The sequence below is a fragment of the Petaurus breviceps genome, unplaced genomic scaffold (assembly GCF_028583685.1).
Source record: "Petaurus breviceps papuanus isolate PSGF00001 unplaced genomic scaffold, PetGlider_PUasm1.0 90792, whole genome shotgun sequence".
Lineage (NCBI taxonomy): Eukaryota > Metazoa > Chordata > Mammalia > Diprotodontia > Petauridae > Petaurus > Petaurus breviceps.
In genome coordinates this window covers 3895995-3914248 of record NW_027187347.1, presented here as the reverse complement: position 1 = coordinate 3914248, position 18254 = coordinate 3895995, and the positions used below count along the sequence as shown (strand labels likewise).

General features: G+C 39.9%; 1 protein-coding gene across 1 annotated transcript in view; it reads left to right on the top strand.

Moving 5' to 3' along the window:
* Positions 1-16825: 16825 nt before the first annotated feature.
* RETNLB (resistin like beta) overlaps positions 16826-18254 on the top strand; it is a 2392-nt gene continuing 963 nt past the window's right edge. The window contains exons 1-3 of the mRNA XM_069069911.1: positions 16826-16941; positions 17672-17817; positions 18089-18160. Coding sequence (XP_068926012.1) covers positions 16826-16941; positions 17672-17817; positions 18089-18160 — 334 coding nt within the window. The remainder of the gene's footprint in view (positions 16942-17671; positions 17818-18088; positions 18161-18254) is intronic.

Here is an 18254-nt window from a genome sequence, read left to right as displayed (position 1 = left end):
TTACATTTGTGTTCAAATAATCAATTTCACAAGTTTAAGATGGGTAAGGAATCATTAGACAACAATTTATCTTTAAAATATCTGGAGATTTTAGTGGATTTCAAATTCAGCGTGTAAGCAGCGTGCCATGCCAGCCAGAAGAAGCTAATGTGATCTTAGGACATGTTGAGAGAGTCACAGTTTCCAGGAATAAGAGCAAGATAATCTTGCATTCTGCCCTAGTCTGACTACTTCTAGAGTCCTGGGTTCAACTCTAGCTGCCACAGCTTCAAAAGGGTGTTGATAAGCTGGAGAGTACTTAAAGGACAGCAACCGGGATGGCAGAGGGCCTTGAGTCAATGTCACATGAGAATCATTTGAAAGAGCTGTGAATCTTTATCCTGGAGAAGGGATATGTTAGGGGTATGATGGGGACAAAGACACCTATTTTCAAGTATTTAAGTCTGTCACCTGGGAAATTGTTCTTCTTGGTCCCAGAGGACAGAACTAGGATGGTAGGAGTTGTAAAGAGGCTAATTTATGTTTATTATTGGGAGAAAGCTCCCTAATAGTTAAAGCTGGGTCTCCTCCTAGGTAGGGTGTATGACTCTGATGTTTGTCTATGATCTTTGTTGTTTTCAGCGTTGGGCTCAGCTAAATTTCTGGTCGAGAATGCTGCTCTTTTAGAAAGAACATGAGCCTATATCAGGGATGGGAAACCTGCAGACTTGAGGCTACATGTGGCCTTCTAGGTCCTTGGGTGTGGCCTTTTAACTGAGTTCCAGTTTTACAGGACAAATCCTTTTATAAGAAGATTTGTTCTATGAAGTTTGGATTCAATCAAAGGGCTGTACTTGAGGACCTAGAGGGCCACATATGGCCCCAAGGCCCCAGGTTCTCCACCCCTGACCTATATCTGAGGACCAGGAGGAGTCTGGACTCTGAGGCCTGCCATAGGACATATCCTGTGACCCCTCTTCTCAGATGGGGGATTCCTAGAATAGCTAAACTATAGTCACGGTACTCTGAGTGTCCACATCCAATCAAAATGATATCTCACAAGCACATACTAATGCATTTACTTTTTCTCTCATCACTCAGAAGACACAATTTAAAGCAGAGACACAATGAAATATCATAGTTAGATGATTTGCAATAAGATATTTCTCCTTATAAACACAGAGCACAAACTCCCAGGAACATGCACACTATCATTGAGAGACTGAGCATGCATGGGGACCATTCACAAGAGGGCCATATGTAGAGAAAACCTCCAAAGAGGTAACGCCTATCTCTCATGCTTCAGGTCCCTTGATGTCTTCTGGAATGTTCTCACTAGCCACACTCCTAACTATGTATAATGTCTCTGCTGGATGTCATGCTTTCCTGGGCTTGCTGGGTGTGTTGATCTGCTGGGGTTACTAGTCCTGCCCACTAATGGACATGGTGCCTCAACTGGTCTTCTCCTTACTGGCTCCATTGCTTCACTGGGGTCTACCAACATTGTCTTTGTCTTAAGTGTGAATGAATTTGAATGTAAACTAAAGGAAGTGAGTACAGCCCCCAACTCTAAAATATCACCATACTCGCCACTGAAGACATAAAAGAGATAGAAATCATTAAATGGAAAATTAATATTAGCTAAAAGTTCTCTCTGTAAGATATTAAAGTAGAAGAGTTGAGGAAGTATCGGAAAGAAAGAGTTTTGGACAGCTGGGATGCAGCACATATCAGAAAGAGATCTGCCCTCTGCCTCTAAGTCTCTATTATTGACACAGTACAATACAACATATACCATTTCTTCTATTTTTTCAGAATCTCTAGAAATTATTCCATACAAAAGGTAAAGCTCTCTTGTCCTCTTGACAAAGACTAATGGGACATTGCTATACATCTAAGAAACTTTCGACACTTTTGGAATCAATAAACCTCTAAAACTTCTTGCAAATCTAAAACGACAAGTACTCTGTGTGATGAAAGGCTAGGGATTTTAATGGGGTGAGTTGTCAAGTGGGCATTAAGTCCAGTATTTGACCCACACAGGAAAGAAAGAATCACATTTAGGGTTGGAATCAGTGTCCATCTAGTCCAACCCCTACTTAGAAACACCCAGGAAGTAATCAATCTAGACTCGCCTTGAAGATCTCTAATGAGGGCAAGCCCCTCACTTCTTGAGGAATCCTGCTCTGCTAATTGTTAGAGAACTTTTTTCTTGACAATAAGCATAAATTAGTCTCTTTATGTATTCCACTGTCCTGATTCTGTCATCTGGAACCAAGCAAATCAAGTCACCCAGCAGAGACTCTATAACCCACAAGGAGCGGCTCCAGAGGATCACAAGACTAGTCAACCCAGACTCACCAAAAAATATAAGTTTCATTAACCACATGTCCTCCTTATATATGTTTCCCTCTGCTTGTAAACGCTACATGAGTGCAATCTTTCCATTGATATGTGGGAAAATGCACTTCCGGTCTACAGGGGGAATGTTTTGCTGATCCTTTTTTACTGTGCCATTTCAGTAAAATCCTTTGTTTTGACTTAAGTATACCCTCTGATTATTGAGAGGTTCCTCAGAGAGGGCTTATCAACTATAGTTTTAGTAGTTTGGAACCAAGTAGACAGAGCACTTCGAAACTTTTTTAATCACCCCCTCCAGAAACTCAACCTGTAAGTGTGTCAAAGAGAATATATCAAGTCTAAATTCATCTATGCAGCCCCTATCTAGATGTTCCTAATTCTGCCTCACGAATCAATTCCAATCCCACTTTCTTATAAGAGCTTTTGGAACACTTAGAAGACAAATTATATGCCCATGAATCATCTCTCCATGAAAAACATTCTGAAATCCTTCAACTAATCCCCAAATGGCATGTCTACAGTCACTGCAACATCTGGGTTATCCTCTTCTGCAGACAATTCAACTTCCCGATGTTCTCTCAAAAGTTAGACAAGAAAAATTGAAGACAATATTTACTGATTGATAAAATCCTCTGAATTTCTACATTTATAGCAAAGTTTCTCAAAATGAGGTCTGTTGATGATACTGTTCTTCACAATTTTTTTCAACCACTAATCAAGATAACTATTTTGTATTTATAACTATAGCTGAAAAACCCATTTCGTGGGTGACTAGGTGGCACAGAGAGCAGAGCACCAGCCCTGGAGTCAGGAGGACCTGAGTTCAAATCCAGCCTCAGACACTTAACACAAAAACTAGCTGTGTGACCTTGGGCAAGTCACTCAAGCCCAATTCCCTCCAAAAAGAAAAACCCATTTCATGAAAATAAGATCTTAAGTTTTATTTTTTGCAAACTAGATTACTTTATTCACCAGTAGTCAAAACATAGAAAGATTTTTAGGTCCCAACATGTACTATTGCAAGACAAGTCTATGAACTATTCTTATTCAGATGGAGTCAAATGACATGTATCATGTTTTTCCATAGCAAATGGGTTTCCTATTTATTCACATTTAGAAATATGTAGGTCAAAAATGAGAATTAATTCCACAGACTGGTCTTTAATAAGCTGTTATTAATAACACACTTTTGTTTTCTTCTATTTCATTCATAGGACATGTGTTTCTATATAGGAAAGTACACAAAATATTGGTTTTACACAATTTATTTACCCATAGCTCTAACTTTTCATAAATGAAGACCCAGGGGCAGCTAGATGGCACAACGAATAGAGCACTGGCCCTGGAGTCAGGAGGACCTGAGTTCAAATTCGGCCTCAGACACTTAACACAAAACTAGCCATGTGACTTTGGGCAAGTCACTTAACCCCAATTGCCCTCCAAAAAGCAAAAATAAATAAATAAATGACCTGTTTTATATATCAGGATATAACTTAAGGGACCTTACATTAATTTATTTAAAGTACTCAAGTTTTTAAAAAATATCTATCAAATTCTCAAGTTTCAGGAGAAAACTATTGTTTTGAAATGAATTTACTTCTCTTTATCATTATCTTTAACAAAAATGGTAATTTCTTCTTATAATTCAAATACTCTTTGAAGGTCTCTGGAATAAGAAAGCCTATTTGTTTTTCAGTAATATAGAGGTATGTTATGTCTAACTTCATGTTACACAATTTTGCAAAAAACCTTCCTAATGTGTACTTATTTTTATAGTTGTTTACTATTGTAACCATTTAAAAACTCAATGGGATCCCTCTCACATATTTCTCAATATAAATCTCTGCCTGCTAAGCATGCAATGTGTAGAACTGAGCAAGGGGCCATATTTATGATGGTGCTTGTGGGCTTGTATTTTGTCCTGACATCATGTGAGCTCCAACAGTGCACAGTCCAATACAATGCTCCCACATTATATCATTTTAAAATCTGTCAAATATATTAAAATTTTCTCTTGATGCGGATTTCCATCAATGGACATTCCAAGTAACAAATCTTCATTGACAGTTTCAGAAACTAACCAAATGAGCTTTTTTTTTTACTAGCCTCATCCTCTTGTAATGCAGAATACAAAGATTTTAGTTTAGCAATAATTTGATTCCAAAAATCTATAGAAATATGGGCAATACTTCTCATCAAAGTATCTGCAAGCCGAATTATTCAAAGTTTTGCTTTGCCTATAATTTCCTAAGCAGTAGCTACAAGAGGCATTAATGCTTATCTACCATATGAGATGTTTTACTTTTTAAAATTCTATAGGGAGCATTCCATAATGCAAAAATTCTTTTGATGCCACAGACATGGTTTTGAAACAGTTTGGTTCTGCTTGTCAAAATTACCTAATTTACTCTGGAAAAATTACCTTGGCTTGCCAGGGTCCACTTTTAAAATGTCATTTTGGTTTATTCGATTTTGTTTTTTCTATAGTTGAAGTGTCTGTGCAAAGTTCACATAATGATCCTTCCCCTTTGTTATGTATTTGAACATCTCAACGATAAACCTAGTGGATTGTATTTTCTTATTTGGGGCTTTTTTTTGTTAACATTGCTTTTCTGTATTTCCCCTATTTCAGACTGTCTCTGTTATCTGTGCTTGCACAATTTTTAGCTGCTTCAGCAAACTTTCTCCTCAAACTGGTTACATATTTATCCATCACAAAAGGATATTGTTTTACTTTGGAGACAATGAAGTAGGGGACCTGCAAAGTGACGGCAGGCAATACCAAAGCATAGCTGTCAACCATCTGCAAACCATAGAGCTCTGGGTCAAAGGTTGCATCTGGGTAGACAGATGCTTCAGGTCTGGATAATTCAGAGCAGCCTGCAGAGGGCAGCAAAGTCCTGACCAAGACAGAAATGACCTGACCATGGACTAGAAGAATTGCTACATAGCAGGAGATTGCTATTTACAAAAGAAACAGGAGTCTCCATGAATAATCTAACCAAAAGTAAGTAAAATGGTCATTTTGTCCAAAAGTCACAAAAAATGAGCAGAGAACTAAGACTAGTAGAAGGGGAGGGGGAGAAGATGGGGAGGAAGAGGGGTCTGAAATGTGGTCAAGAAAGCCAGGAAATCTGTGAAAAACTAATTGGAAAACAGGAGACTAGGGTATAAATCACTCCAACCAATTCCCCTTTGAAAGGATATAAATATGCATTGGATCCCTTTGGCCCCACCAGAAAGACATATCTGTAGCCCCGCATGCAAAGTACCAGATACCCAACAGGCCCAGGACTTAAAAACAATGGCATCATAAAATGAGATGGAACCATGAGGTTTACTCTTAGATTACAAAATTATTTCCTTCTGAATGCACAGGAGAAAAGGAATCTTCCTTTGTCTCTGACCCTACACAATTAGTAGTTCTTTTTATGTTGTGCATGGTGGGAAATCTGAGCTGGTCTTGATTTGTATGCCGTTTTTCTAGGGTAGACTCAGTAATTAAGAATTCTTTTCTGAGGTCACAGATAAAAACTGGATTGATTTTCCACATGGCTACCTCCAGTAAAAGCTTAGAAGGTTTCACCTTTGCTGAAGTGGGAGGCATATCACATGATGTCACAGATCTGGGGCTTTTTGCATTTATCGTGTTTTTTCATAGATCTCTTTGGCAGTTTGGTCAAGGCTATGGACACCTTCTCAAAATGTTTTTAAATAATTGAAAGAAAAACTCCATTCTAAAGTTTTCTGACAAGAGTTCAAAGATCCCTTAAAATCTATCAACTGACTTCTCAGAGGTCTGTGGTCCCCAGGTTAAGAATCTCTGCAATAGATGATACACACTTGAAAAGGTAAATCTGGAAAAAATATACCCATACTCTGTATGCAACAAGGATGAATGAGGCTAAAGGGGCCATCCCAGGGAATATGCTCCCAGAGCTACCATCCCACCCCCCACTGAAACTTATTGAGACTACAAGCACAGATTGATTCATTTCTTAGGACTTTGAGTATGATAAATTTGTTTGTATCTTTCTGGTCATACAGTGTCTCAGTTTTGAAAGGATTTGGTGTTTTGGAATAACATGGAGGATATTGAGTGATGCCTTGGTCTTTGCTCCCCTCCCCTCCACTCATGGCAGCTACCATGTAGGCAGGATTCTCTACTGAGGAAGAAAAGGGTCTTTTCCAATCCTCACAGAGTCACATCTTGTTACCTCAGAGGGCCTAACTGGATCCTGTTTCTTCTCCTTCTGTTTAATTCAATCAGCACATTGACATTTCAGTAGTTTTGAGATCTCATTCATAAGGCTACACCCTCTATTGATTTAGATTACATAGAGCCAGACTTGAAGTAATGCCATATGCCCCACCACACACATTAGGAAATTTCCATTTGCCCTGCAACTGAACTTTTTTTAATGTGCTTTACCCCCACTTAGAACATGAGTTCGTGGGGCGGCCAGGTAGCACAGTGAGTAAGAGCAACAGCTCCAGTGTCGGGATGACCTGGAGATCGAATCCCGGGCTCAGACACTCAGCACCCACCCAGAAACACCTGGCCGTGTAACCTTGAGCAAGTTAAGCCCGATTGCTTAAAAAAAAAAAATGAGTTCCTTGACAACAGAGACTGTCTAATTTCTTCTATTTGCATTCCCAGTGTTTAGCATAGGCCTTGCCATCATACCCACCTATCTTGGGCAGTTTTTGCCCATCTCCTCCCTTAAATTCTCTGAGAGCCTCACCAAATGTGCTAAGGACCTCTCTTTAGATCCGTTGACATTTTCTGAATATGATCAGATCAAGCAAGATGCCAAGCCTAAATTTATTTCAAGAAAAAAAATTTTACTTCCCTGAATCTGAGGCTTCTAAAATACAGTTGGTCTTCTAATTTTTATCATCTAACACATAATAATATGTGAAGACACAAAGGATCTGGCATCTATTAGGGAACTCTCTGATATGGAAACTTCTGCTACCAAAGACTATAACCCTTCTGTACTAGAAAGCCCTAGAGAGTTATTGGAGACAAAGTGAAGAAATTACGTGATTTGCCTAATTTCAGACCACTAGTATATGTCAGAGACAGGGCTTGAAACTAGGTCTTCTTTATAGCAAGCCCAGCATTCTATTACTCAGTAACATCTGTAATGGCTCATACTTATATAATGCTTTGTAATTTGCAAAGCAATTTCTTTGCTGCTGTGCAGAAATGAAAGTTTATAAGGGCATAGCTGTTGTGCTATAGATCCCATCTTGGGGTGCTTGGAAGACAAAACTGAGCTGGTGCCAAGTGGGAAATCCCTTACCTCTCTCCCAGGTCAGGCCACACTGATGGAGTCCTAATAAAGCTGCCCCCAACCCCAATATTCTAATTTCCTTATAGACCTGGCTGAACAGCAGGCCCACTGCCTCCCCACCCCCAGCTTCTTCATATATGCCTCACTGCTTACTGGAATAACAGGTATGTCCATGAACTCATATTTCTCACAGAACAGCAGGTATGTCCATGCCCTCAACCACAGCCACAGACAGTCATCTAGTCTCCAACAGGACCACAATACTCAACCAGAAAGTAGCACCAGCAGGCTGCCTGAGCAAGACAATAGAAGTGACTTTCCCTAAATAGGCACCTGTGCAGTAATAGCAAAGCTGTCCTTTAGGTGAACTTGTGACATAGAGAGGCTTATCATTATCACACATACCCCCACAAATGGGGTTTTCTGCATGCATTGTGGGTAATCGCATGTGAAGTTCCACTGTCTGGGACCCCTCCCCTATTACCTAACCCTTTAATAGACCCCTCCTGACTTTTTAACATTTATGATTTCTGTTATGTAATGCATCTTTACCCTATAAAAAAACCTATCTTGCTTTCTCTGAAGTTGCTGGTTCCTCTTGGAAGCTAACCAGTCTCTGAGGGGTTTCAACATCAATAAATGCCTATACTTGGATTAGCGGTGATCTTACAGAATTCTTTGAGATGGTTCTGCCACAACACACCATGAAACCGCAACAGTTTTGGCATTGCTAGGTGGGGTTTTGTTGTTATTTTTAACTTTTACTCAGTAAACACTGTGGGGGTTCCTGGTGAGCCACAGGACCCAGGCAGAGCTGATACCAAGCTGGATGGCGGTCCTTCTCTACCCAAGGTTTCCCCAGGCTGCCCCAGAGGCTTCCCCTGCCCCTACCATCTTGACAAGATTCCTTTCTCCTCTTCCCTTCGGGCTAGATTCCCCCACCCCCTTCTATCAGAAGGAACCCAGAATCCCAATTCCAATGCTTAACCTTACTCTTCACTTTCCATTGGTACTGGGCCACATTCTTTGTTTCCTTCCCTTTGGGGCAGCCTCCTCAGTGCTTCATAAGGACCCTTGGACCTTGTTATTTACCCTATTGCTACACATTAGTTTCCCTGAGCCTTTCCATTTGCCCTTCAGGGTAGTCAAAATTAAGTATTTGCCTTTAGATGGGGAGTAGGGATGAGGAAAGATGACTGTTGGAAAGAAACAAATCTATGACATTTGAGAAGATTCAAGCATTCTGCTTTCCAAATACAAAATACTCTGCCCTCTCTATCATTTTATTCAAAATACAGGAAGCAGGAGGTATTAGTTTCATTTAAAAAAAAATTCTTCATAAGAATGGCAGCAGCAGAGAAGGGGGAAGGGGGAAAGAAAGGGGTGCTTCTCTCCAATGTCAGCCCCCTTCCATAATGCTGCTGCCCAGGGGAGCTGCACCTGAAAGATGGAGATAACCTGAAGCCCCTCAGTTAGGATGCCTCCCTAATGGACATGAACTACATTTGTCTTTTAATTCCAGCATCCCCATTCTCCATGATAACCAATGCCAGTCTGAAGATGGGCCTAACTTGAAGGACTTTTTCATTATGGTCAATGATCCTGAGAACCACATTACTGCAATCAAAACATGCATCACCTACGGAGTTATGCTAAAATCTAACAGGGTAAATTTGATTCTAGCTAGCTTGGAGTTCTTATAAATTCCTTACAGGGCAGCAAAGTGGCACAATGGATAGAGGGCCACTCCTGAATTCAAATATGAACTCAGACACTTACTAGCTGTGTGACCCTGGGTGAATCATTTAACTCTGTTTGCCTCAGTTTCTTCATCTGTAAAATGAGCTGGAGAAGGAAACAGCAAACCACTCTAGTATCTTTGCCAAGAAAATTCCAAAATAGGGTCACAAAGAGTCAGACACAACTGGAAGGAGTGAACAAAGTTTGAATGATAGAACAGTCAACTATTCTATTTCTTACAGCAAAATGGAGAAGTACCAGGTCTTACCAGATGCCTTTTTTAAGACCCTCCACCCCTTTCCAAGTACTCTGCTTCAATGCTCTGCAGCGCCCCAGCACTGCCATCTTCACTACTTCAGCAACCTAAGGACTTCTGGTCTCTGGCATGTGTCCCACCACAGCACCTTAGGACATTTCCATTTGCCCTGCAACTGAACTTTTTTTAATGTGCTTTACCCCACTTAGAACATGAGTTCCTTGAGAACAGAGACTGTCTAATTTCTTCTATTTGCATTCCCAGTGTTTAGCACGGGTCTTGGTACATAGTAAGCTCTTAATAAACTTCTTTTTCATTCATTCACTCTTTCATTTAAAATAAACCAAGAGGACTCTTGCTTCATTTTCTTTGATGATACAGTGACTGTCAACCAAAGACCTTCTTTATGAGGTGAGCTGCATTCAATATAACTGGGTTAAAATGTAATTATTTTATGTAAGACACCAATAATTTGAAAACTCAGCTGTTCTTGGGTTCTCATCTGCATTTTGGTCATAGTATACATATTGCTTAGTTTTAATTCTACTATTCTGACATTTTTGCCTGTAAGCACTTGCATATGGTGATAGTTTTATTAAACATTCTGTGGTTGAAATGTGACATTTTAAATAGGTTGTAAAAGCTTCATTTTAATAAATAGTATAATAAGAAAAAAAGTACCTCATTAGGGGAAGCATATTATGGTAATAATCCCTGGTTTTAGAGGAAGAAGGCCTGGGTTTATCTCTCAGCTCCAGAACTTCCTGTGTGACCATGGACATATCACTTAATTTCTCTGAACCTTGTTTTCATCACCTATAAATGGGGGTGATATTTTTCCCATGTCTCTTACAAGGATGTGATGGGGGAAATGTTTTACAAAAATCTGTGAAATAATATTTTTTAGAACCTTTTTTTTAGTTAAATTGGAATATTAAGAAATAACATTTTTCTCTAAAGCCCTTTCCAAAATCCTTGGAAAAGTCCCTTGGAAAGCTGGGTAATAGGTTAGACATAAAAACCTTTTTTTTCCCTTAAATTCAATTTTATTTTATTTTCAGTTCCAAATTTTCTTTCTCCTCCCTTCCCTCCCCAATCCAATGAATAAGCAAAAAAAAAAAATTACAAATATGTACAATCATGAAAAATAGATTCTCACATTAGTCAGAAAGAGAGGAAGGAAGGAAGAAAGGAAGCGAGGGAGGGAGGGAGGGAGGAAGGCTTCGCTAATTGATGAACATCCCTTGAATCTGTGATTCTTTGTCACCACCAAGAGATCTAGTAAAAATATTTGTGTGCATATGACTCCTTTTTGTCTTTCTTTGATCTCTTTAGGGTATAACCCTAGTGGTGATACTGCTGGATCAAAGGGTATGAACATATGAATGGCTTTGGGGACAGAGCTCAAAAATGCTATCTAGACTTTGTGGACTAGTTTATATCTCCACACAGGACATTACTATACCTGTTTTCCCACAATACCTTGAGCAATTTTCATCTTAGACAACCTTATGTGTATGAGGTGGTACCTCAGAGATATTTCAATGTTCATTTCTCTAATTATCAGTGAATTAAAGCACTTTTTTCACGTGGTTCTTGATAGTTTAATTTCTTCCTCTGAAACCTGCTAATTCATATTCTTTGACCATTTATCAACTGAGGAAAACAAGACTTTTTCTTTGGTAAAGGGATTAAGAATGGTACCTACCCTTTTAACAAAGAATAACTCTTATCTTGTTTACATCATTGTGCTTACATAATGGATTTGCATTATTCCCTATTCAATCTTTTGATACTGATTAGCCCCATCATTCAAGCTCCTCCATTGACAAAGGATACTGATATCTAACAAAAAGAGGTTCCTTTATTTATGGAGTCCAAAAGGGATGGGATTATGAGTCAACTCTCCTGGAGTATTAACCAAAACTGCATATTGCATATTATGATCTTTTCCTCATTCAAGATTCCTATAAATGCTACCTAAAATTATCTTGGGCCAGAGTCATGTCAGAGGGCATGGGGAAACTATGCCAGTTTGAACATCTCTCTCTCTCTAAGCCAGAAATCCTTGGATATTAGGTTAGTGTTAAATTAAATTGTTTCTAACAGACTTGAACCTGAAGATATAGATATACAGATAAAAATATTTAAGTGCATGTGTGTATACATACACACACACATATATATATATGCATACATATATTAAATATGTGTGTGAGTATATAGAGGGGTTTTTTTTTCATATGAGGGCAATATTGATAGGATGTCCAGCAGGATGCTTCTGGCCAGAGGCCCATCAACATTACTGGTAGACTTGGGGAACTGAGATATTGAGAAGATTGAGACATCAGTGGGCTTTGAGCATAGGTTAATTAGAACATTGATTTACTAATAGCTGGGTAGCTGTGACTGAATAATGCAAGTTTTTTTTTTAATTCTCTATCTCGCAAAAAAAAAAGCAGCAGTTGTTCTCACTCAGAGACCTTACAAAATTGGAAAAAGAAAGTCAAGAATATCAAAGAAAATAATGAAAAAAAAGTATAAAGGAAGGAGGTTTAGCATCATCAGATATTAAAAGTATTATAAGGCAATAATTTTCAAAACTATCTGGTACTGGCTAAGAAATATAAAGGTATATCAATAGAATAGAATAGATATATAATTTACAACAGCAAATAAACATAATAATTTTGTATTTGACAAATGTAAAGACTTAAGATATGGGGATAAGAATTCATTATTTGGTTTAAAAAAAAGGAATGTTGCTGGGAAAATTGGAAAGCAGTATGGCATAAAATGGGCATAAACCAGTATCTTACACCACTTACCAGGATAAGGTCAAAATGGATACATGACCTAGATGTAAAGAAAGATTTTATAAGAAAATTAAACAGCATGGAACATATTACTTATCAGATATATGGATAGGTAGATAATTTATGAAAAAACAAAAGATAGAGAGCAAAGAGGTATAAAATGGATAATTTCATTTACATTAAATTAAAAAGGTTTTGTACAAATAAAACAAATGTAACCAAGATAAGAAGAAAAGCAGAAAACTGGGGGGACGGGGTTTACAGGTAGTTTATCATGTCTAAAACACATAAAGTTTATCATGTCTAAAATATATAAAGAATTTTGTCAAGTCTATAAGAATACAAGTCATTTTCCAATTGATAAATGGTTAAAGAATATGAACACACAGGGGCAGCTAGGTGGCACAGTGAATAGAGCACCAGTCCTGGAGTCAGGAGGACCTGAGTTCAAATCCAACTTACTAGCCATGTGACCTTGGGCAAATCACTTAAGCCCAATTGCTCTGCCTTCCCCCCTCCAAAAAAGCAAGAACAACAAAAATAAAAGAATATGAACACACAGTTTTCCAATGAAGAAATCAAAACAATATATAGTCAGTCACATGAAAAAATACACCCAATCATTATTGATTAGAGAAATGCAAATTAAAACAACCTTGAGATATCATTTTATGCCTGCCAAGTTGACTAAACTGATAGAAGAGAAAAGTGACAAATGTTGGAGGGGATGTGGAAAAATTGGAATGCTAATTCATTGTTGGTGGAATTGTGAAAGAATCCAACCATTTTGAAAAGCAATTCAGAAATATGCCCAAAGCATTACTAAACTACTTTTATCATTTGATCCAACAATACCATTACTTGGTCTATTTCCAAAGATAATTAGAGAAAAGAGGAAAAGAACCTCTATGTTCTAAAAATGTTTATAGCAGCTCTCTACATGGTGGCAAAGAATTGGAAATTGAGGGGATGCCTATCAATTGGAGAAAGGCTGAACAAGTTGTGGTATATGATTGTGATGGAGTATTACTGTGCTATAAGAAATGATACGATTTTAGTGAGTTTAGAAAATTATGGACAGACTTGCACGGAATAATGAAGAGTGAAATTAACAGAACCAAGAGAACATTGTATATAGTAACAGCAATATTGTTTTAACAATGACTTTGAGTGAATAATTACAAAGAATATATGAAGAAAAATGCTATCTGTATCCAGAGACAGAACTGATAAAATAGAACAATGTGTATATATATAAATATGTGTGTGTGTATAGTGTGTGTGTGTGTGTGTATAGTGTGTGTGTGTGTAATGGTAGTCATCTCTTGGGCAGAGGGAAGAAAAAAAGAAATTATTGTTGCATACTGTATATGTTGTTATATATGTATTTGGTTGTGTGAAAGAAACGGCAAGCTATGTATAGTAGATTTGAAGTTTCATGCGCTATCATATTTTTTATTATGGAAATGTTTGCTTTATTTCATACATTTTTTAAAATATTAAAAAATGAAAAGGACTTGACATTTGACTAAAGGTATGAGCTGATCCCTGGATCTTCTTACTCTGCTAAGAGCCACCTTTATGCACCCATAATGATTCAGTGACTGGGAGAAGAACCCCACTTTTTAATAGGACTTTTGGACCCTGGGGCTCAGGTTACTGTGGTCGCAGGGTAGAGAGGACCTGCCAGAAAGCTACTGTCCTTCCATATGAGGAACTCAGACCCTCGCCATCCTCACAGTGAGATCCTTCACCTCTCTGCACATCTCTGGTTTACCTCTCTCAAGGACAAATTTGTCATTGGAATAGATCTTCTAGCACATTTAATCACTGCAGTTCATTGAGAAGAATGACCTGCCTCACATTCTGTCCTTCCGTGTCTGGCCATTAATGTACTCTGGGCGTGGTTCAGCTTGTGCTACTTCTTTGTTCTTTTTTCTTTTGTTTCTTCCTTCTTTGTTCTCCATTCCATCCCAATTAGTACAAACCTACCAACATGGATCCCAAGAGAGGGGCCTCATAGGGCTAATCCAAGAATGAGAATCCTACAACGAACCCATCACTTCTTCCTAGAATGATGAATGCAGTGTGGTACATCAGAAAGACCAGTGGGATTTGGGACCTGATCATTAACTATAAAGAATGAAACAGGGCAGGGGGCTCTATTGTCCTGCACAGTACCTAATGTGACAGCTATTCATGAAAGAATGGTTACAGCAGAGGGGGACTGGTATATGGTAGTTGACCTGACCAATGCCTTCTTCTCAATTCTCCTCTGGGAGGAGGATCAAGAACAATTTTCTCTTACTGGGCAATGGAAACAGTACACCATTACAGGCTGACCACAAGGATATCTAAATAGCCCAGCTCTCTGCCATCTGTGGGTAGGATGGATAGCTAAGACATCTACTCTCCCCCCCCAAAGTGACTATCCTCCATTACAATGAGCTTTGTGCTGGTCACTCACACTGAAGTGAAAGCTCAATAGGCCTTGACTGCCTCCTCCACACCCTAATACAGGATGGGAAGGCAACCAACCAAGTCAGGATCCTAGGTCCATCAATACAAGTGAAATTCCTGGAAGACCAAGGGCAGGAGCCAGAAAGACATGCCAAGGCCCATCAAAGAAAAGTTACTCAGGGGGCAGCTAGGTGGCACAGTGAATAGAGCACCAGCCCTGGAGTCAGGAGGGCCTGAGCTCAAATCCAGCCTCAGACACTTGACACATTCTACTAACTGTGTGACCTTGGGCAAGTCACTTAACCCCAATTGCCTAGCCTTCCCCCTCCAAAGAAAAGAAAAGAAAAGTTGCTCAGTTTGGAACTTCTCTCAATAAAAAAGAAACAGAATTGTTCACTGGACTCCTCAGTTATTGGTGGTAACAGGTGCCTTCTGGAGATTTTTCTTACGCTGCCCTACCAGTTGACAAGACAATCTGCTACTTTCTCCTAGGGACCTGCACAACAGCAAAGCTTTGAGCAGGTACAGGAAGCCATCGAGCTGACCCTCAGAGGAACCTTAAAGGGTCCTCTCCTCTCCACCTAGAAGATACACATTTATCAGGGACTGGTGAAAAGGGTTGCCACTGGCCCTGAAAGTAACTGATAATACACTCATGACTGACCCACTCTTCTTCCTTCCAAAGCCATGCCCAGGTTGATCTTCTTATTCTTCCCCTCTATAATCCAGTGGCAGGGGGGGTGTGGATGGTAAACTCACAGGCCATATTCAACCAAATCATAAATTGTTGGTTTTGCCTGCTTGGAGAAGTAAGGCTATGACTCTCCTGGGACATCAGTCTCAACATCCACCCAAGAAAGGGCCTTCACAGACAAGCTCTTCAGATGCCACTATTTAACATCAGCCACCACTAGCTTGGAAATCCCCAAAAATGGATCCTGGTGGGAAATTTTGATATAGACAACTGGGAGTGATAGACGGGTACCAGACATAGTAGCAGCTGGCATCAGGAATATAGTTTGTGTAGAGTGCAGCTGAAGGTGGAAAACTAGGTTACCTAGTTTGATACGTAACCAGAGTGAGAATGTATGTAGGCATCCATGTATGCATGTACCGTGTTTCCCCGATAATAAGACCTATCCCGAAAATAAGCCCTCCCCTTACTGTGTAAGATTCCTCTAAAATAAGCCCTCCCCCGAAAATAAGCCCTATTGAGATTGCTACTGTAGTGAAGGTGATCCCCTGCGCTACACACTACATTACGGTACCTCTGTATGCACCGTCCCCCCCCCCCCGTGAAACGCACGCCGTGCTCCGAGCTGCATCCAATCAGAGCTGCAGCAGTGAACGTGTCATCCTGTTCTTCCCCAGTGATTTGCTTGCTGGCGCCATTGAGAGCAGTGCCGTGGAGGAGAGCTGAGGCAGGACAACATAAGCCCTCCCCTGAAAATAAGCCCTCTGGTGTTTTTCTTTCCAAAAAAAAAATAATAAGACAGTGTCTTATTATTGGGGAAACACGGTATGTATATAAATGGGTATGTATACATAGATACAGAGAAATATGTTTGCTTGCAGTGTGTGTATATAAATATACATACATACATATACCCACATATATACACACACATACATATATGAATTTGACACTGTGCCTAGCACATCAGAGCCTAGTCAATGCTTGTCGGGAAGCTAGGTGGCACAGTGGATAGAGCACTGGGCCTGGAGTCAGGAAGACTCATCTTTCTGAGCTTAAATCTGGCCTCAGATACTTCCTTGCTGTGTGACCCTGGGCAAATCACTTAACCTTGTTTGCCTCAGTTTCCTCATCCTTAAAATAATCTGTAGAAGGAGATAGCAAGCCACTCCAATATCTCTGCCAAGAAAACCCCAAATGGGGTCATGAAAAGTAGGACATGACTGAAATGACTGAACAACAAATGCCTCGACATACCACTCCTCTGCTCCTCAAATACACCCTATTGCCTCCAATGAAACTCCCCAGCTTCTTGGTCACAGGGCATCCCAAAATGTAGCAAATTGCTCCAACACCCGAAAACATGAAACCTGGAGTCCAATCAACAAACAAGGGACCCTCCTGTCAAATGTGTGAAGGTTCATGGAGCCATTTCTCATACTTCATTAAGAAAGGATTATGAAGCCAAAGGGTAGGAGCTTTGCTTCCTCTCTTGTCCTCTGGACAGCAATGGCGGTTGCTGCCTTTGCCAGAATCAGACACTCCTTATATGATTACTGTCTTCTTGCCCCAGAGTGGCTTATCACAGCTGGTTGAGTGGTCCTTTGAAATGAGAAGTGGAGAAGGGAGAGGTCTGGAAATATTCCTCTGGCCTTGAAATAACATTCTAGACACTTCCTGGATATTTACCCTTTGGTCTTACACCTGGTGAGGCTTGCCACAGCTACTGCAGGGTTTTTTGAAATTAGAGTTGGGTAAATGGGAATAAATAGGGGGTATTGTTTTCCTAGCCCTGAGACAATATATTCTATCATTCTGTTTAACTAAGGCGGACCCAACGGCAAAGCCCCAAGACATATATAAACCTCCTACCCTTCAGACTCTACCCAACTTTTTCTCAGGTGAGTGGATGATTCTACAATCTATTTCCATTCACATTCATGAAAGACTGGCATTCTGGAATTAATACCATCTCTTCCCAGTGTGCCAGTTCCTGCTATACTCTCAGGACAATGAGGAAGCACCTTCTCCTCTTTTGACCAGTTTTTTTTTTCTCTCCCTACAGGACACAGCTGTCTAACAAGATGAAATCTGTCTCCTTTTTCCTGCTCATCCTCATCCCCCTTCTAGCACTGATGTCTCCTGGACATGCTGACTGCTCCTTAGACTCAGTTGTGGAGAAGAAAATACAGAAAGCTCTTTCCAAATTAGGTAATAGACCTTGAGGGAACTGGAGTATGGAAGCCTAAATTCTTTATCCTAGACACCAATCCCATCCCCAAATCTCAAACTCAAATCCTATTTCTTCAGTTCGGGACAACCTTCCTGCTGGTCCCAGGGCACAATCTAAAACATTGAATGTCCCTAGGGCTGCGATCTAATGCCCAACTTGGAGAAACAAGAGGGTTGCAGGAGAATGAGCAAGATTTGTGGGATGGTGTTAAGCAAGAAACATCCCACCCTCTCACTGCTTGCCTTTCAGAGACTGGAAGTCAGAGAACTCTCTATTGTACAAGTGTGACAATTGGAGGCCCACTTGCCACTTGCCCTTCAGGTAAGTGACTAGATTACTCCCTAACCTTTATTCCTAATAGATCATCTTCCCCCAGCCTACCCCTGTCCTTCCTCCAGCCCAATTGTTCTACTGC